The sequence below is a fragment of the Ochlerotatus camptorhynchus genome, unplaced genomic scaffold (genome assembly GCF_037179485.1).
Source record: "Ochlerotatus camptorhynchus isolate MF236.1 unplaced genomic scaffold, CSIRO-AGI_Acam_v1.1 ptg000137l, whole genome shotgun sequence".
Classification (NCBI taxonomy): Eukaryota; Metazoa; Arthropoda; class Insecta; order Diptera; family Culicidae; genus Ochlerotatus; species Ochlerotatus camptorhynchus.
This window is the reverse complement of record NW_027040627.1, coordinates 2,610,452-2,631,533: the sequence shown is the minus strand read 5'-3', so window position 1 is coordinate 2,631,533 and position 21,082 is coordinate 2,610,452. Positions and strand designations below refer to the sequence as shown.

The 21,082-nt window shown below is 35.4% G+C and overlaps 1 protein-coding gene across 4 annotated transcripts in view; it reads left to right on the top strand.

Annotated features, from left to right (window-relative positions):
* The window catches only part of LOC135700500 (progestin and adipoQ receptor family member 3), an 82,294-nt gene extending 61,516 nt beyond the window's left edge, over positions 1 to 20,778 (top strand). For 2 of the 4 annotated variants that reach the window (XR_010517580.1, XR_010517582.1), the window contains exons 2-7: positions 1,073 to 1,573; positions 1,629 to 1,781; positions 8,279 to 8,467; positions 8,956 to 9,127; positions 19,246 to 19,618; positions 20,262 to 20,778. Coding sequence is in view for 1 of the 4 variants with exons in the window: in XM_065221044.1 (XP_065077116.1) it covers positions 1,073 to 1,573; positions 1,629 to 1,781; positions 8,279 to 8,467; positions 8,956 to 9,127; positions 20,315 to 20,376 (1,077 nt within the window). In the remaining 3 variants the exon portion in view is untranslated. The remainder of the gene's footprint in view (positions 1 to 1,072; positions 1,574 to 1,628; positions 1,782 to 8,278; positions 8,468 to 8,955; positions 9,128 to 19,245; positions 19,619 to 20,261) is intronic. The other 2 variants (XR_010517581.1, XM_065221044.1) reach the window with 2 other exon arrangements.
* The last annotated feature ends 304 nt before the right edge of the window (positions 20,779 to 21,082 follow it).

Sequence of the window (21,082 nt, the reverse complement as noted above, 5' to 3'; positions counted from 1 at the left end):
TGGTGAATATCAATAAACACGTGTTCATTGATGTAAAATGAACTCATTTGTTCATTTCTCTCGTACGTATTGGCGAAGATTTTCAAAACAAACGCAATTCATAGACACTGAGTTGATGCGCTACTCCTTGCGTTTGATGTTAAATGATACAAACAGACACACCGAGAAATTTTAATCCCGATGAATTATAAACAAAGAGAAAATCATGAAGAGAATCGATCATTGCAGTTAGACCCTAATGATTCTGAATCTAGTTCTGAATACTATAGACAACCGGTGGAAACTAACGATTTTAAATTGGCTCACTACTTGACTAGCCTATTGGTCCCAAGTAAATCGATTAACGTACCCCATTCTAGTCAAAATTCTAGTACTACACTATGTTTGTTCTGATTTGCAATGAAAGTTTGATATTTTCGAGGGGTGCATCGATTAGTTAGCAACCGAAGAGAGTACCAGAGCTGAGCCGAAAAGTTGAGCACGTTTCTTTGGGACCTATTAGTCTTAGAGTTACCTCTATGCTATAGATACATTCTAAACATATGTCTCCGTAATTTCTGTATTGAGAATTTCCAGGCTAAAAAGCGATCATATTGGGAAATGATGCAAGAATAAACCAATCCACTGCATATTTTTAGCATGGTACTTCTGTATAAACCGGAACTGCAAAATGTATGGCAAATACGCCATTGCGCAGAGGCTCCTCACTGTTTTGACCATAGCTACAGAAAAATTACAAGTATAACTTTCAAAATTGAGCTGTAAACAGATAACATATGACTGCTTAAAATGATATCAGTATTTACCACTAGATGGCAGGTAAACGCTCAAAAAATCGGTTAACTGTCTACTTTTTTTAATGCAATCGTTAAGCTTGTAAATTCTACTGATTAGTCGAGTATGCATTCGCCCAATTTTATTTATCGTTTACGAACCAATTCATTAAACCCTGCACATGTTTATTTGCTGACAAAAACTATATCCTATAACAATATTCTTACAAATTTATTTATTCAATCTCCAAATACAATTCGATGGTCCAAACTGAACAGCATTATGTTTCATATTTCAGAACATTACCCAGAGCGAGTTCGCTCCAACGCTGGACAGCAGTGACAAAAGCCCCATTACCTGTGCCAGTTCGTCAACCACTATCTTCACTCAACAATCCAACGCGAAGATCGAATGCTGTAGCACACAGGAATGTATCAACTGTAGTAGTAGTAGTAATTTCACCAATTCTAACAACAACAATAGTGAAAGCCCAGCGGAACTGGTCTGCAGTAAACAGGATGTCTCGTACTACAAACTCCGGCAGTTACTTAGCTACGAAGACGCACCGAAGCACCTGCAGTTTAATCCATTTATTCGCACCGGGTACCGAACCATTCTGTCCACCAAGCTCTGCCTGGAGAGTATGTTCTGGTGGACAAACGAAACCTTCAACATCTGGAGCCACGTCTTTGGATGTTTCCTGTTCATCGGACTAGCCTATTCGGATATTGTGCTGCTCCAGATGCATGCGAGTACAATCGATAAGATAATAGTCGGCGCTTTGCTAGTGTGCTTCCAGGTCAGTGTTGCAACTCGTCGCAGTACATCCAATGTGAAATTATTTATGTTTTCAGGTTTGCATGATCCTGTCTTCCATTTACCATACTTTCTCCTGTAAATCGGAGCAAAGTTATGAGTGCTTCCTCGCGTATGACCTGTTCGGCATTGCACTGTCACTCTTGGCCATCTTCATCAGCGGCATCTATTATGCCTTCTGGTGTAATGCGGTAAGTCAATAAAATGTTTGGCTGATTGTGATGGTTAACACTACAAGCATAAGTAAACTAGCGTAGTACATGGTGATTTTCGCACATTCTTCCATATTTAATCTCCGTTAAAAACTTATTAAAAATTGACAAGAACTCATGGAATGTGGCGGAGAATTTTAGGCATTTTTTTAATATGAAATAAAATATAATAATAAAATATTGAAAACCTTGGACACTTAATAATTACAAAAATCGTAAAACATCAAGTTTTAAATTTTCTTATTGTGTAATATTTTTGTAACTTTGGTACAGCAAATGGTTGAAAAGGTCACACATAACAATATTTGTAAAATTTACAAAAAAAGTGTACTAATAAAAACTTCAAAAATTTTACCAAAAGCTGTTTTTCTACCATTTTTGTCAATTAATAAAAAATCTATTTAAAAAATTTTCAATTTGCTATTTAATTTTTTTAAAACTTTTCTGGATGTTTTGCTCAAAATTACTATCAAAAATTTACGAGGTATTTTTTTTTTCAAGAGACATTTTATATTTACCTGTAACTTTGTCTCAAACATCATTTCGATTAGTAGTGACGTTTTCGTGCTACGATTTATTGAAACATGTCGAATACGCCATCTTGAAAAAAAAACATTAAGATTCAAAATAGCCGAATTTTTGCAGAAATGTGAATGATTGCCCATAACAAACAATTAGACAAAGTTTCATGCAAATCAAAGAAGGCCGAGTCTGGCGCCAAGTTAAAGCAATATTATAGTGAAATTCAACTATCTTCCATGGTACGCGACTTCGAAACCTTCAATACCATTTTTCACACAGGCTTATATTTTCGGATTTTATGAGTCGGATGGATAACACAGGGGTTTTCAGGTCGTGTTCCTCGGATCATTTAGTGCTCCGACAGACCTTTACTAGTGCTTTTATGAAACGAAACATGAAAATTTTGTTTTGTAAAATGATGATTTTCGTCAGTATTTTTCAACTTGACATTAATCTCTTCATAGCTTAGGTTTAGATTCGCATTTCGTGACTATTCAAAATCCTAATTTAATTTTTTTGGTATTCAGGCTCTAGATGATTCGAATTTATAATAAAATCCACCAGAAAAATGGCTTCGGGACGTTTTACCTTTAAAGTGTCATTTACTTGCATCAGAAAAATGCATTTTTATCTCGTTTAAGCCAAATGGTCATTATACCAAACGGAAGCTATGCCAAATGGGCATTATGTCAAATTACATCAGGCCAATTTATTTCACAACGCAAATTAAAGCATTTTTCATTGAACATCTTGCCAATTTCCAACGGTAATTTTCTTATGGAACGATTTTCCACAGATCTGAACTGATTTACCCCTAAATTATTCACATACAAGAAATCCGGAAGATCATTATTGATCACCAGCAGGAGCCTTGCAAAAAACGATTTTTTTTACTATAGTTCAAGTTTTGAATAGAGAGGTTTTAGCATAAGAGAGGAGCGGAATGCCTGGTTTTGATTCAAACGAACTGTCAAAGGCAGAGCCAATCAAGCAGCGCCTATCTTGATTGTATTGGCAGTGTTACAAGAAATGGTGGTGAATAGGGGAACTTTCAAAAGAGTGGTGAGGGTGGAAATGTTCACCGTAAAGCATAGAAAGAGGAAAATATTTTCACCTTTCCTGATTAATTTATCCACCGCAGGTGCTTGAAATCATCATCCGTGTGGAATATATTGTTTTCTGTATCGGGTTTGCAGTGATCCGGCTGGTGCTTCCATATATTTTTGATGAGAAAACTTAAGATTTATAAACCGGAGACGAACCAGCCCAGGGCTAGTCTCCTTAATAAAGATATATAAAAAAAAAACAGATTTATAGAATTGTACCAGCGATTAGATCTTCCGGATTTTTAATGTGTGGTTATTTCAGCTGTAAATTAGTTCAGATCGAGGGGGGCGACACATCTAAATCTCAATTTTAGATGTGAATAAATCTTCGAAAAATCTTCTGTCATTTCTCGCATCTACTTGCATCGCGCATCATCTTTTTGCAGGAAATCTTTAAAATCGTGATAAATCTTCTTTCTATCTACTCAGCGTTCGCGCAGCTAGCCACAGCAAAACACAATATTTCCTGCATCGTAGATAGAGTCGTCCCCCTCGGTTCAGATCTGTAGATAATCGAAAAATAAGACCCCTCCCGATGGAATTTTGCAAGTTGTGCAAATGTACATTATTTTGAGTTTTGAAAAACGTCATTATGATGTAAACAAATGGATTGGATGACATTTCCTCTCAAAATCGGTTAGCTCACTCTACTTGGTGGCGCATGAAAAGAGCCTATAGAAACTAAGCGATCGATTCAGCCTCTGGTGGTGAATAGGAGAACGTCAAAAAGAGTGTTGTGAGCAGAAATAGGCTGTTTCTATAGACTCTTTTTATGCACCATCAATGTAGAGTGCGCTAGCCGATTTTGAGAGGAGATGTCATACAATCCATTTGTTTACATCATAATAAAGATTTTCAAAACTCAAAATAATGTACATTTTATTGCACAACTTGCAAATTTCCATCGGGAGTGGTCTTATTTTTCGATTATCTACAGATCTGAACCGATTTACAGCTGAAATAACCACACATTAAAAATCCGGAAGATCATAACCGCTGGGACAGTTTTATAAATCTTAATCTTCTCATCAAAAATATATTGAAGCACCAGCCGGATCACTGCAAACCTGATACAGAAAACAAAATATTCCACGTGGATGATGATTTCAAGCACCTCTGCGGTGGATTAATTAATCAGGAAAGGTGAAAATATTGTCCTCTTCCTATGCTTCACGGTGACAAGTTCCACCCTCATCACTCTTTTGAGGGCTCCCCTATTAAACGCCAGGGGCTGAAAGGATCGCTTAGTTTCTTTTAGATTCGCCTATACACCACCAATGTAGAGGCGCTAGGCGATTATTAAAGGAAACGTTAACCAAACCGTTTGTTAACATCAAAATTACATATTTTTACATCTCAAATTAAGAATATTTTTATGCATATCTTGTATATTTCCATCGGAAGGGGTCTTTTTATATTATTTTTTTACATATTTTAACAGATGTACAGCTCAAATAACACCACACTAAAAATCCGGAAGATCATAACCGCTGGGGCAGTTTTTTAAATCTTTACTTTTCTTAACAAAAATATGTGGAATCACCAGCCGGATCACTGCAAAATTGATACAGAAAACAAAATATTCCATGTGGATGATGGTTTCAATCACCTGCGATGGATAAATTAATCAGAAAAGGTGAAAATATTTTGCTCTTCCTATGCTTCATGGCGAAAATTTCAGTTTCTACTGGATTCGCCTATTTAATGGGAAGATTCTCACCAATTTATTATATTTTGTCTTGCGGATCTGCAGTTATTATTGAAAATATGTGTTTGGAAATTCTAGCAAAATCGGTGCTCCAAGAAGAATATTTCTCTCAAAAAGTGCTCCGCGGCTTATACAGCTTGCAAACCCCTGGTATAAAATCAAGAAACCTGATTTCAGCTTTACAATGCCAAAATATGTTCCAGGAATTCTCAATTGGTCCTGGAGAATGATTATGAATGATATTCAGGTCAAAGGATACTTCAAAATTACCACCCTTTGCGTTTGAGTTGAAATAAATGGAATTTTATTAGGAATTTCAATTTTTAAATTTTCTATCTCCCATAGTTAGCTTTAAATAGTCATGGCATCACTTCTATGTTCCAGGTATTGTTACATGGGCCCATAATAATGACCCTGGATGATTATCAAGACAAAGGATGCTCCAAAACTACCACCCTTTGCGTTTGAGTCCAATGAAATGAAATTTTCTTTAGAATTTCAATTTTCATATTTTTCATCGCCCATAGTTAGCTTTAAATATTCATGGCATCAATTCCATGTTCCTGAAATTTTCAAATGGGTCCTTGGGAATGATCACGAATGATAATTAGGTCAAGATACTTCAAAACTATCACCCTTAGCGTTTCAAATAGCCGTATCTGCTTTTATAAACAAAGATTCGAACGTCAATTTGTCGAAACTCTTGGCTCACCCACGCAAACTAACATAATGTACTGGAAATTTAACCCTACCTGGTGGGGATGTTAGTTTACGTTGGCGAACTAATAGTTTCGACAAATTGACGTTTAATTATTTTTTTTTACAAAAGTTCTTCAACGTTCTCTTTCAGTTTAAATAATCGACGGAGTGTAACGTTAAACTCCGATGTACATTTAATCAGCAGGCGTACAAAAGAGTCTACAAATTCATATCGACTTACCAGTTTACATCACATTGGGCTCAAACGCTCGAACTCCAGCAACACACTATCGCTCTCACCGATTTTGAGAGAACATATTTTCAAGGTTTGGATGGGAGAGGAAAATGAATAATCGTTGAAGAATGAGAGATGAAAATATTGTCGATTCTCAGCTCTGCGAAAAGTAGCTTGAGTGATACGTCGCTTATCTTGCAGCTGATCAAGAAGTTTATCCATAACTATTAAACATTTGTATTTTCAGCAAAGTTTCATATTTTGAGTAGTTCTACAACTTTGCCCAAGATAGTATCCTACTATCTCTTTAGGGGGTTTCATTTTTTTTTTCATAGTAGGCCATGATAATTTATTTGAAACTAGTTGAGTGCCCGGCCTTGCTCGGGATTCAATATAAGCTTGAATGTATGCGCCGAATAAAAAAAGCATGCTATTTTGTACGTACCCCCCCCTCCTCTTATCTAAGGGGCTACCCCTTATGAACATCTCCGTATACCTCCACATGCCAAATTTGGTTCCATTTGCTTGATTAGTTCTCGAGTTATGCAGAAATTTCTGTTTCATTTGTATGGGAGCCCCCCTCCCCTTACAGAGGGAGGAGGGGTATCTAACCATCATAAGAACCTTTCCCGGCCCTAAAAACCCCTGCATACCAATTTTCACGCCGATCGGTTCAGTAGTTTCCGAGTCTATAAGGGTCAGACAGACAGACAGACAGACAGAAATTCATTTTTATATATGTGAACTTATGTGAACAATTCCTCTGAAGACACTTTTTTGATTTTATTTATTTATTCGTTGTCCATAGTTTATAGTTCGCGATTTTTCCATTTCTGACTATTAATTTTATTTTATTTTTTTCTCATTTTGTACCAAATTTATTTCTATGAAGAGTTAGAACATAGGTTTTGTCATAGGTCTACGCAGGTAAAGCCATGAAAATTTATTTCAATATTGAGTTAGACGCTAGGCCCAAAAACTGGAGCACTAGTGCTCACATACCCTATTTTTAAAATTTTCATTGAATATTGATGCTCAACCACTAGCAGTACTTACAGGGATGGATCGCTCTTTGGATAATCTTTCTTTACTTTTTAATATAGGAAGCTAACATTAAGTTTAATTGAATTTTCAGCTAATTAATCTTTAAAATAGATAGATTAATGCTAGCATTCTCCCGATCAAACTTCAAAATCTTTGCAACCGTAACGCCAGACTTCGTGGCCCGAATGCGCACCCTACTGAATATTCAGTGAAAACACAGAGTGTGGCTCAACGATGCGAAAATTATGAAGTTTGATCCGGATATTACTAGAATTAATGTTATTGTTTTAAGATGGATTCATTGAAATTTAAATTAGACTTAACGTTAGCGTTTTATTTTAAAACGTAATGAAAGATGCTTCAGAAAGCCATCCATCCTTGGCCATTACATATGTAAAACAAGCTCGTAAAGTACAACATGTCCTAAAAACCTATCGTGTAGATCGTACACAGCAAAAAAATAATTTTGATATATATCAAATATATATATATATATATATATATATATATATATATATATATATCAAATATATATATATATATATCAAATATATATATATCAAAATTAATTTTGATATATATATATTTTGATTACATGAGATTTTCGACATGATTGAAGTGCATGCTCTTGGATGTAATATTAAAATTTAATTTTTGCTGTGTAGAAAACAGGTTTGTTTAAAAATAACCGCCAAACGGCATTGGAGTCTCAATGGGTCGTTGAGCAATCATCCCAGGAAGTGACCAAACTTCGTCCGGATAGCGAATAATTTCATAAATCTGAGACCTTGCAAAGTTTGCAATGTCTAAGAGTTTCGAAGCTTTGTCAAAGTTCATCTCGGCAATTTAGTCTGAAGCACCAGGATCCTTAGTATTTTGGAAGTCTCAGAATCTTGTTTTTTTTTAATCACTCTTGGGTCATTTGCGACTTGTCCGGGGCTGTTTAGAACTCGTGATTTTGGCGTGAGAGGTATGGATGTTAACCACTAGGCCCACCTAATCTCTAATATTTACATTAGCCTCAAAAAAAAATACTCCCTAGGTGCGTAGGAGAATCAAGTAGTTTCCTTGAAATCAAGGCAGATTTGCAACTTAAATTTACACATTTTATGCTTACAGATACAAATATTTCTACTAATACCCACTTGTTCTCACCAACCAGGAACTACGAAATTTCTACATCATCACCATCGGGGTGATATTCACGATAGCAATGATCCTGCAGATCCCGCGACTGAAGGTGAATTCCAACATCAAGATGCTCGCCTTCGTCGCCTGGGCTGCATACGGCGTCGTCCCCACACTCCACTGGTACATTGTGATGGGCGGCGCAGAAAGTACCATGGTCAAGGTAAGCTAACACCCCACACGTCTCGCTACTTAGCTACAAACGAATGCGATCGTTTCCAATAAATAAAGCTCAAATCAGTTTCAAATGTGAACAAACTGTTGAGAAACCCCACATTCCGTATCGCGCAACCAACACGTTGGACGACCTTGTCACGGCCAGTCGCGGTGGTCGGTGGTCATTATACGTGTAGTAGTCATTTATGCGATCCGCTAGCCTTGGAAGTGAAATTCGAAAAACCAAACCCACCGGCATCGCGTTACACCGATGCTGCGCGAGCGAAAATGACAATGACGACGACACGCATTGCATAATTTCGCACCTCAAGTCTAATGTCAAGCTCATTGACATAATTAACATTAGTATTCGACGCAGATCGTGAGATTCGCGCATTGGTATTCGATTGTGGGAGAAACATAGATAAATGCAAATGGATGCACTAAGATTGACCCCTAAAAAATTTATGTTTTGTTTGTTGCTTCTCGCCGTAGTTGTTCATTCCACGCGTGATGGTGATGTATTTGCTGACGGGCACGGCCTTCCTGATCTACGTCACCAGGATACCGGAGCGTTGGTTCGCCGGCAAAGTGGACTACATCGGTCACTCGCACAACTGGTGGCACGTGTTTGTTCTGGCAGCTCTCTACTACTGGCACAACAGCGGTAAGTTTGATAGGTTTTTCGGTTTTAAGCAACCGCACCGCACCACTTTTCACTGCCCTTTCACGCCCACTCCACACGTATATCGTTTGTAAATAACTACTTACAGACTAATACCTAAAATCTATAGCCCGGTGATGAGTATTTTCTGATAGCTTGAGTATTTCCCAGACAACCAGAAGTCGTATAACAATGTACACACAGTATTGTAAATTGCTACAGTTTAAGTCAAAATCGCATAAAAGAATGGCATACCTCGCATTATGTTTAAGTTAAATCGTATAAAACGCAATTTTTCGACCTATATGCGATGACTCATTTTTCCGTCGTACTGTATCACAAATTAAATCGGATTACATCGAAAGACTTTTCAAAATGAATTTGTTATTACAGATTAAATCGTATATGATGTTCAATCAACTCGTTTAAAATTAAATTAAAATATGCACGTATATGGCCTCCACTTTTGTACGTATAAGCCATTTATTTGCATTCTATACGAATTGTTTGTTTGTATATATGTTTGTAAATCACGAAAACAACTTTGAATATACGTGCATTCTGGTTGTCTGGGTTGTTACTAGCTCAGCACAATGCTTACTAATCTACTTCACTTCAATCAATGCATTGACAAGAAGTTTAAATTTACTTAAATTTCGTATCTTCCCAACTAACTTTTATTTTTTTTTTACATATGAATGTAGGTACAGCTGGCTCTCCACCACTCGATGTCCAATACCTCGATATCGAGTTATGGAACCATAGTTAGAATAAATTTTATGACTACTGCGATGGTGATTCCCTATGGGATTGTTGTTCATAATTCGATAACTCTATAACTCGAAGGACCCTTCAGGTTCGAGTTGTAGAAAGTTCAGATTATGCTGGACCTCTACAACATCTCGGCTATTAATCAACTTCTCAGCTGGAACTTTACACCTGTTTTTAACGTAAGCACAGTCATTAATTGCAAGCTTTCTATATGTAAAGGAAATGGAGGTAAAATGCCCTAAGAATATTTTCACTAATAGACATCAAGAGAAATCTTGATAGTATTTGATCAAGGGACTCTAATGATTGTTTTGATGAAATTTTCTCAACAAAACATATGTTTTACTGCATAAATTTCAATTTTATTTTACTGCCGTTCAATAGCACGCAACATCAGCATTCCAACAACTGGAACTGATTTTATGACGAAACTTCGTGTCACTGTTTCCAATGTCAAGGAAATTGGAGGAATTTCGTCAAATGTCTAACGACTTTTCTGAAATATTTTTTGGCATTTTTGCTGACACACTTCGCACAAGAATTCTAACGCCTGATTTAGATTCATGTATCGACATTTTCAAGTTTGAGTTTTCAAAAGTTTCCTTAAAACTAAACAAAACATCCAATATGATAAGAAATCATGCAGAGCGATTGAGTTCTTATAGCAATTGGTTTTAATACCATTAGTTCGTCAATAGCCTTTCATGTAGAAATATAAAAAAAAAAATAAAAAAAATTTGAAAGCATAGCCACTAGGTGTGAACCTTCGAAATTCAATAGAGCAAGAACCTAAATGTATGCTTGCTTGGCATGATATCAGTATATGCAGTATTTCAAAAACAGGTTTTGGAAAACAATTGTAATACCTTTGCAATAGCCTAATCCTAATCCTTAAATTATAGTAAATATATTTTTCTCAAACTACATCACGACATCATTGACAGACTTAACTTTCTAGGATAACATCAAAAATTTTGAACACTTTTATGATCAACATATTTCCGTTGACTACTTGTTCAACACAACCTTGAAAAGACGTTCAGTTTTGGTGTCATAAGTAAAAAATGTGTGTTGCTTCTCAGTAAGATACTTGAGGCGACAGCCAATTTGAAGTGAAAATTAAATTTAACGAAATTCTAAAGTTCCTTGTGAAGAGCATGGAAATCGGAAGTGGTTACCAAAATTGGAGGAATCGTTTCCTTTTTGGCATTAAGCCTGGAATTCTTAATGTAATTTTGCCTGTATGATGGACCATTCTCATCATCTGTACGCATATCAAATCGATTGCTCAATTAAATTTCATCAGAAGGTTAATCAAATGATTGCCATTTTCTTTTGCGGCAGAACCAAGTTTCTCCGAATCGATTTCCAAACAGATTACTATAAGAATCCGAATCCGAGGAATTTTCCAAATCAATGGCCCAGACCTTGGGTAGGATCCAAACAAGGATCGAAGAGGAATAAGAGCCAAACAAGGTAGAAACTTTACAGGTTGAGCACTGAAAAGTGCTGTTTACATTTGTTGTAGCTTTAGGCAGCAAAAATCAAATCATGCAAATAGATCCGCACGGCAAGAGAGCACAAAGCGTAAGTGACGTTTACGTGCTTCAATTTTTTGAAAAATGTTAAAACTGCCTTTTTGAAAAATCTTACAAGATCCAAGAATAGTAGAATGTTGGCAAATATATGAATGACGGCCCATAACAAAAAAAAAATTGCATACTTTCATGCAGGGTGCCTTCCATTCATTTTGGCTAAGAAAATGTTTTATGGAATTATGGAATAATAAGATTATATGATAATATTTTGTTTGTGTAAGCAACAAGAAAATATTGTGAAGTTTGGGTCTGATGCATAATACCTGCCAATTTTGCTACATTAGCGTCGCAATAAGCGATTTTGTCGTTTATCTCACCCACTCTTCGCTCTTCACTCTTCGCGAAGAGGCGATCAGAAAATCGCTCATTGTGACTCTGTTAAAGCTAAATTTACATGTGTTGTGTGACACTTGACAATATTTTCTTGTTACTTACACATACAAAATAATATCATAATATCTTATTATTCCATAATTTCATAAAACATGTTTTTCGCCAAAATTAATGGAAGGCACCCTGCTTTCATGCAAATAAAAAAAATCACTATTTGGTCTGGAACTGCTCCATAGATAGTTTCCGAATTACACTATTTTTGTTCAATTTTATATTAGCAACCAATAATTGGTATTGTCCAAATGACGCATTGTTCTGTAAAAAAGAAAAACATTTTTTTTTCGATGAACCTAATAATAAAGCCATAGACTAACATTATAGCCATTTCCTCTGTTTAACTTATCAATTTAGCTTTTATATTGTAGTAAAATAGTTTCAATTATTAAATTACATAAATATGTGCATCAAAATAGGTTTAAATTATTCTAATATAATATTCTATCTGTCACTAACCATCCGCACACGATATGTTTTGAAACCAACTCTTCAACTTTTTCTCAGATTGAATCGACGCTTCTCAGATATATACAATCAACGGTTCTAGAGCTATGATTGTTTTTGTAAAAAGAAAAGGGTCATTCCATCTCAAGTGACCGAGCCAGTTATATCGACCCTCTCCGAGTTAAACCAACATTGGTGGATCAGTAGACTGATGGAAAATTTGAAATTTTCGCTCCACAATGTTCAAACGGTTCCTATTTGGTTCCTGATTAGCCTTCCAAAATTTGAACTCATTTAGTAAGAAACTGATTTGGTACAAACCATTTGAAGTTAAGTTTATATGGAAATTCCTATGGGAAAATCTAATTTTGTGTTCATATCTATATAATAACTCACTCTATTACTCTGCTAAAAATTTATAACTGTTCGTGTAGTAAATTTTCACAGCTACAACTTTGTTGAAGGCCATCTTTCGATAAAATATAAAGATCAAAAGTTATTAATGATTCAAGTCACTATTGTCGTATGATTATGCTCAATCAACTGCTCAGCAGGCAACATTGGTGTTTCTGGTGCGTAGAATAGAGCTTAAACGTTATGGCTACTATGTCACACTGCAGAACATAGTGTTGCCCACAAAACAGTTGCTTGATCATGCCATACACACTAAGATTATTTCACCGAAATCTGTGAAATTTCACCGAAATCTCAACAGCTGAACGTTCGGTAAATAGTTCGGTGAGTTTTCACAGATTTCCTGTAACTTTTCACCGAATATCTGTGAAAAATTACTGGAAATCTGTGAAAAATCACCGAACTCTTTACCGAACGTTCAGCTGTTGAGATTTCGGTAAAATTTCACAGATTTCGGTAAAATAATTTAAGTGTGTAAGATTATCAATCTCTTAAACAATTGATAACTATTTAATTTGATGTTTGGCTGAAAATTTTTCCATAAGAATAGCTATAGAAACTTTTAACGGTGCAATATGGAAGAAGGATACAGAATACGAAAAAAAAGTGTGATTTCCACATAGTAATTCGCATATAAACTTCAAATGGTTTGTGCCCAGTCAGTTTGTTACCAAATCAGTTCAAACCTTGGGAGGCTAATCTAGACCCGATTTGGAACCGCTTGATCACTGTGGAGCAAAAATGTCAAATTTTGCATCAGTCTAGTAGATCAGGGTGGCCAGTGAATTTTCATTTTGAAATTCCCGGTTTTTCCCGGTTTTCCCGGTTTAAATCGTAATAAATTCCCGGTTGTTAATTTTCAACAAAAAACGAAATGGAACGCATTTTTAAAAAGGCGGTCAACGGAGTTATTTGTGGCGAAAATAAAAGCAAAACTACATAAAATAGGTTTTAAAACTTGAACTATAAATTGAACTCTATGAGTCACTTAATTTATTCAAAACTAATAGTTAATATTTAGAGATAATTTGAAAACTTAATTTCTATCACTTTTTTAAACTTGATACATCTTATGATTTAAAAGCCCTAGAATTTATTGAGTAACAGAGATAACGGTCACTAGGCCAAATGCTATCTGGATGAATTGGTTCTGGATGCTATCTGGATGAATATAAGAAGAATTGTAAAGAATAAAAGATTTAATTAAAAAAATGTTTCAGAAAAAAAAATTAACTTGATACAAATGAGAATTAGAAGAAATTGTTAGGGATATCGGATAAAGAAAATGTGTCTTCACTCCGTTGTCTATACTAACATAAATATTAACCTTTCAGTACTCGCGCTGATGTACAAAGTTAAACACAAAAAAATATGTAAAACCTACTGACGTTGGAGCTCGCTCAACGTGAAACTGAACATGGTTCAGAAAATTTAATATCCACATCCAATAGATTAATACTTGAAGAATATTACTGAAAGAATAAATAAAAGTGATTTACGAAGATTCTCTAGATTCTGGGGCTTTAACAATTGTGTAGAGTCTGAAACTAGAACTTTTCTTTAAAATTTCCGTGATGCCAGATTTGGAGAAATATATCTAATTGCAGTCATAATTGTCAAGGCTCTGAGACTAGGAAGCATTTAAAGGGTTATAACAAATAAAAGAACAATCTTTAGAATCTTGCGGACAAACCCTGGAATTTTTAGTAAAATTTAAAAGTAGTCAAAGTGTTGATTTCATAATTTTCCAAGCTGAAGTTCTGACCAGAATTCCAGAATTATTCGGACATGAAGTCCTTAGAAATTGTTAGATGAATTTGAAAGGCTTTCTTAGGTAATTTTGCTACGTGACTATGAGGGATAATTTCAACCCTTGTGCGACAAATTCATCACAAAGCTCCAACAAAATTGATTTAAAAAAATGCTGATAGTTAGAAATAAATTCTTTAAAATACTCCAAGGGGTTTCAAAATAAAATTTCGAAAGATTTCTGCTGTTTTGAATAGAGTTAAAATAAACTTTTGAGAATTTTCAAGAAAATTCCAAAAAGAATTCAACGGTAATTATTAAGCGGAGTGTTTTCTGGTTAATTTCAGAAAAAAATAATGATGTTTCAGAGCAGAATTTCAAGTTGATTCTGGAATTCATATCATGAGAATTTTGAATAAAATAGCATGGTTATTTTGATTTCGAATTTAAAACGAAAAATTAAAACCTTGGAAAAGAATAGTTAATGCCCATGCACTTTTACATCTGAAATTGAAACGACAAAAATCAATTTGAAATATTGCTGAGTGATTAAATTGTAAAAAACAATAAGACGGGAAACTGAAGAACATTATGAAATAGAGCTAGACATTCATTTGGTAAAGAATCACTCTGTTTCAATGGTTTATTCTGATATAAATATTTGTTCCTATGGTATGGTAAATTTATTTTTCCCGGTTCTCTCGTCGAATTCCCGGGTTTGTCCCGATTATTTTTCAAATTCCCGGATATTTCCCGGTATTCCCGGTTTTCCCGGTTCGCTGACCACCCTGAAACTTATTATGGACCAATATTTAAAAATGCAAAGTCTTAAGCCAGTCGGCGCTGAAGACCATCCCCTTTTCTGCCGATTTCTAATAAACACCAGTTTTCAATGTTATGTATCTCGGCAACCATTATAGATATAGACGGCATTCGATACCGTTTTAGTAAGGATTTTGGACGTACAATCGAATGGTTTGATCAGATTTTTTCTCCAGTGTTGCTAACTTTGCAATTTTGGCATTTGAAAACGATTCGCTCATCAACAGTCTCTATAATTTCACCTTTTTTTTTTGAACTCAGGGTCTCTGTTTAAGTGTGAATGCTTCGATATAGAAATTGGTCTCTTCATGAAAGCTGGTAAAAACGACGAAATCTGTAGCTTTACTAAAAATCTGAACCTTTCAACTTTCGATCAAACCGAATGCAAAAATGTGAATTGTTCTCCAGTGTTGCCAACTTTGCGTTTTTTGCAAATTTCCCAAATGCCCCTACTTTTTTTTTATTTCAACGACACCCAAATGAATAGTAGACTATTCTACATATGACTCACTTATCGACAGAAAACGACAGTTGTCATTTGGAAAGTATTGAATTTTTAAGACAACAAATTTCAAAACAAAATTCATAGTTCCAAATGGTTTCGTTAAAAAAAAATGTTGATGTTTTCTATCATTTATTGGACAGAGTACATCTGTTACATACGACCGTTTATTGATGGGCAACATAAATACATACATACGTTTATTCTTCGGCTTACGTGATGAATTTTGGCTAGGTCTTGAAATTACTTTGTAATTTGAACCCGTTACTGAACATGAAACCGTTTTCATAAAAACCGTTCCATCGGTTGTAGGAGTTGCTGAATGATCGTGCGAATTCCAGGAATGGATTGTGCCAAACCGAATCTGGTTTCTAAATCGTTTTTTCCTTCACTACATTGCTCTGGTGTTACAAATTGGACAATCAGGTTACAATTTGAAAGTGCCCATGCGCACAATTCTTTTGGCGTTTGTATAGTTGTGCCCTGCAGACTGGCTCTTGTCGCCAACCTTTTCAAGGTACTACCTAATCCGTCGCTTGGGCCTTTACCGTGTACCATTGCAAAATAGTGCCACTCAACTGGAATCCCGAAGCCTTCTTCATGGAAGAGCAAGTTTATCACATTGAATCGGTTTTTATACTGTGAACCAGCACCGTCAGAAATTTGTATAATTTTCGTTTATTTTGGGAGCCGAGATTTCAGAAACTCTACGAACTGCCTCTGGAAAGCGTGGAAGATAGATGTCCTATGTTCAAGGACGTCATAGATTATGATACAGTTTAAAGGAACAACCCTTCCTCGCTCCAAGAAATAGGCGGCAAACACAAACGAATAATTTTCGGAAAAGTCAGTAACAAGAACTTCTCCTTCGTGCAAGTTGTCCCGAGTAAACTGATAGAACTCTGCTTACCTTGCTACTATTTATGTAATCGTGTTTCCGAACATCTGGTATTGCTTCTATAAATGTTTCAACAAAAGTTTCAGCATCACTACACACTTAGAAAAATTTATGTAAATTTAGGTGCTCTGAGACTGACATATACGAGCGTCAATTTTTACATAAAATTGAGTCATAAAAGACGCGAAATTCAGCTCAATCAAACGTACTTACTAATTTTTCAGTCTTGCAGCACTTAATTTTACATGCCATGTTTGTTTACGTCTCATCCTTTATGTCAAAGATGGATTCCGTCACGTGTAAGATTAGGTATTTCTAAGTGTGTAACTTTCGTTTCCAAGTTACACCGTTCTTACTGCGTCCATTGCTTCTAATCGAATCCAAATTGGCACAAGCTGTGTTGGAACAAGTATTCATAAAGCACGCCTCCATAGCTGGATCCCAGAGGTTCTGCTTCAGCACGTCTCTGTACAAATAGAACGCTTTTACACCTCCTACTTCCACTTCAATTTGGTAAAATATTGCACCCAAAAATTTAAACTTAAAATTTTGGAATCACTTAGTTGGTCGCAGCTCAGTAAACTGTGAAAACCCAATGTTAATTGAAGGAATATTTTCTTTAACGATTGAAAGTTTCGCTGAGACTAACCGCTTTTGCTTCAGCACACGAGAACACCCCCGTCAGCGTCACGGTAAAATGCTAAAACCTTCCGGACGACGTTTTCTGAAAAAGAATGGCCTTTTTTGGATAGGGTGAACAGAGACTACCTTTCTCCTCAACGTATTTTTTCATGTTCCGCACTAATCGCTCGGAGAACTCAAACTCGTCTGTGGATTATCAATCACGCGGGTGTGGAAGCTGCCTTCCTGCACATTCGATTGCAGTCAATGGATGGCAATCGATGTTCGTCGGTGATTGGCACTAGAATGCGGAACAGAGACCGTTAAATAAAGGAATGAAGTAGATATTCTGGGACACCCTATATTATATGGACTCCCTTTTGAAATATTATATTACCGGGTGCATCGGAATTCAGCTGGACTAGGCATCTCCATAGTATATACCGTAAAAATAAGATGTTTTGCAGTTATAGTGAAAGTGAAATAATTTCACTACTCTTAAAAAGCTTACCGTTTTCAGCATGAGTTTCCTTGTTCGACGATTCATCCAGCAAAGATAATTTCGCAAAATTTTCTCTAACTGCTCTATCAAACTGAACGCAGATTTTGCGACCTTCAATCACATCCTCGTGATATTTCGTCGAAATAGTCTTCAATTTTTTTCGCAGAATATTGGCAAAGGATTGCTGCATTGTTTTTGCTTAGCTGCATAAAATCGACCAAACTGATTTGCATGCCTTTCACACGCAGTTTTCAAACAGAAAACACCGGACCGAAGTTTGAACAGGTTCCATTCCCGAGATGAGAAGTGCCACGAGGACCTATGTAGTTTTTCGACGGTATATTTTCTTTTTATGCACAATCTAATTGAACGCGCCATATTCTACTCGATAGTAAAGACTGCAAAACTAAGCTGGATTAATTCTGACGTATCTCAGGTTTTTTTTTCGTAAACAAAGCTTTTTATTATAAAGTTGGCCGTGACAAACTAACGGGTGAAAACAAAAATTGAGATTTTTCGTTTCCGGCTGTCATGGGTACAATTTGACGCTAAACTACTCTTCCTTATAGAAAAAAATAATGAACATTTCAATACGGCTTTGTCATGATATGTCAAAAAGAGTATGGTACAACTTCTGTATCGATTTGTCGAATATATCTTTTGATGTTATCAGTTATTTGGATTCAATCAATAGCTCTCGAATGTTTTGGATCACAAACAAGCTAAACATCCAAAATAAGAATCTATTGGACGACTTTAAAAAAAAAATCATTCAATGTTTTCAACGACAAAAAAGGGCCGATTGGCTTTAGCACTTTGGATTTTTCTGGATTTGAGATGGAATGACCCATATGTGAAAACACATACACCATTTTGAGTCAAAATGGCCTCTTCACCTTGACCTGTGGAAAACGCATGATCTCCCATACTGAAGACATGTGAAATATTTCATCCAAACCGGCGAGGGCCAAAAAAATGGTTGCCCTTTCAAGAAGGTTTGGCCTGGAATTACTCGTTATCATGGACAATCATTTGAACGAATCAACTAAATTCAACGTAGAAACATACTGAAAATGATGATAAATTCTACCGCATAACCAATAAACTCCTATGCTACGTGTTAACATTTACTAACCACCAAAACCACCGATAATTTCCCGTTTCATAAGTACATGTTAAAAGTTTCTGTTTACATATTAAAATGTATTTTCTTGTTTTAAATAATATTTTCCTACGATTAAATCAATACATAAAAAAGCACAAAACAGTACAAAGGCTACAAATCTATATACTCACACCACCACCAACTAGTAGTGCTACAGTGTACCCTCCAATCTGCTAAATCCGTAGAAAATTTGCTAAACAATACATATATCTGAGACCGATACACAATTCCTTTCTTTTCCGCAGGTTTGGCCTTTGCATTTTTCATGATTGATAACGGATGCGTAGAAGATAGAGATAAATGTTACCGATTGTAAATAAGACTAAAAAAACAGTTAAATTTATCGATTCCATTTTAAATATCTTATGTTTTTGCTTTTTTTTTACGTTAATTGCATACATTGTATGTATGTAGTTTATTTTTGTTTATTCAGGGTACGGTGAAAAGCAATATAAAATCAAGTGCATATTTTTCGTTTAACAATATCGGTCAAAAATAACTAGTGGAAGTAATAGGATCTAACCAGAAAGAAAAATCAAACACTAGAACTGACAGGGTTTAGGTTCAACACACAGCAAGGGTCATAAGACACAACACTGTTTCTTAGTCAGAGGTAGAGTATCAACACTCTATGATTGAATGTTTAATTTTGTGGAGATTTATGCACCAACCTCTTAAAATTGTTTCATTCTATCGTCGATACAATTGCTAGTTTTGCTTTCAAAAACACGGAATGAAAGTAAAATTTAGCAGTGCGTTTGATTTTTTAAACGTCTAAACTATGCCCTATAAAAGGAGTTTAGTGAGTGTTAAACTGTTCTTTTTATACATGTTTCATTTTTCAATAAGGCAAAATGATAATTGAATAATGATCCATACCGCATGAATATAATACTGCATGTTTGTTTTGTTGTATATAAAGTAACATCCAACCAAAGTCACATTATTTACAACGTATTATTGATCTAATTAACCTGAGTAATTTTTATAAATAATGTGCTGAGTCATGTAAAAAAATAACAACAAATGTATCAAAGCGATGTCAAATATAGAATGACGGTAAGACCATTAAACATATAATGCAATACGTGCATAGAACCAGCTAACATCGTACAGGTTGGTGTATGAATATCCATTCGTTCTACGGTCAGCGATATCTTGAATTTGAACCTGTTCATCGCTCTCCATCTACTTTGAATGTGTTGTTCTAATTTTGTTCTTTTCTTTCCATCAAATCACTTCTCGCAACATGTAGACTTAGAATTTAAAACAGATATTTGAATGATCCAAACCAACCCCAACCGCCCTTTCTAGGTATGAAATATGTTGAGTTCAGGATGACTCATGGATGCTCCGCCGGGGTTCAGTACACCTGACCAGATGCAAAAGACATGCCACAATTACAGAGCGATACTGAGAGAGAAAGAGAGACAACCGCTTACCATTTTCTAATTGTATAAATCGTAGAATAGTTGAAATTTTACCGTTAGTCAATTGTTAATTAAGTAGAAACACCTTTTAAACTAATGTCGAACACTGTTCTAGTTGAATAGAATGGTGCAGAAAAAAAAAAGTTGCTCAAAGTTATCGACTACCAATTATGAACGTAGGCAATTATTACCGACGACGTACTATATTGTTAACAAATAGTATCATTTTTACCAATTCGCAGTACAAGATGTGATCTAATCTAAACATTTCAAGTTTGTTTTTCCTTTTTAGTCTTTCTACTACAATTCAATGGATATTGATAAATAATAAAGGTCTTAAATATCAAAGTTGAAGTTTCCTATTACATATGATGACAGCCTGCAACACTAAATCAACATCGGTCTTAAAAATTCACCATCCCTCCTCTCCAACGCGGGAGTTTGGTAAAGAGAGATGATCAACCCGATTTGTACCTTCCTCAAAGTTGTCCTTGCTCGCTTCCTACTCTCTATATACAATTTTCACACTGCCGTACTCTAACGGAACTATCAACTCTATACTTTCATCTCCTCATCTATCGTATAAAAATTACCACTTAAGTCTGTTATTTGAAATTAGCATCTTCAACTACACATATTAACGTAAATATAT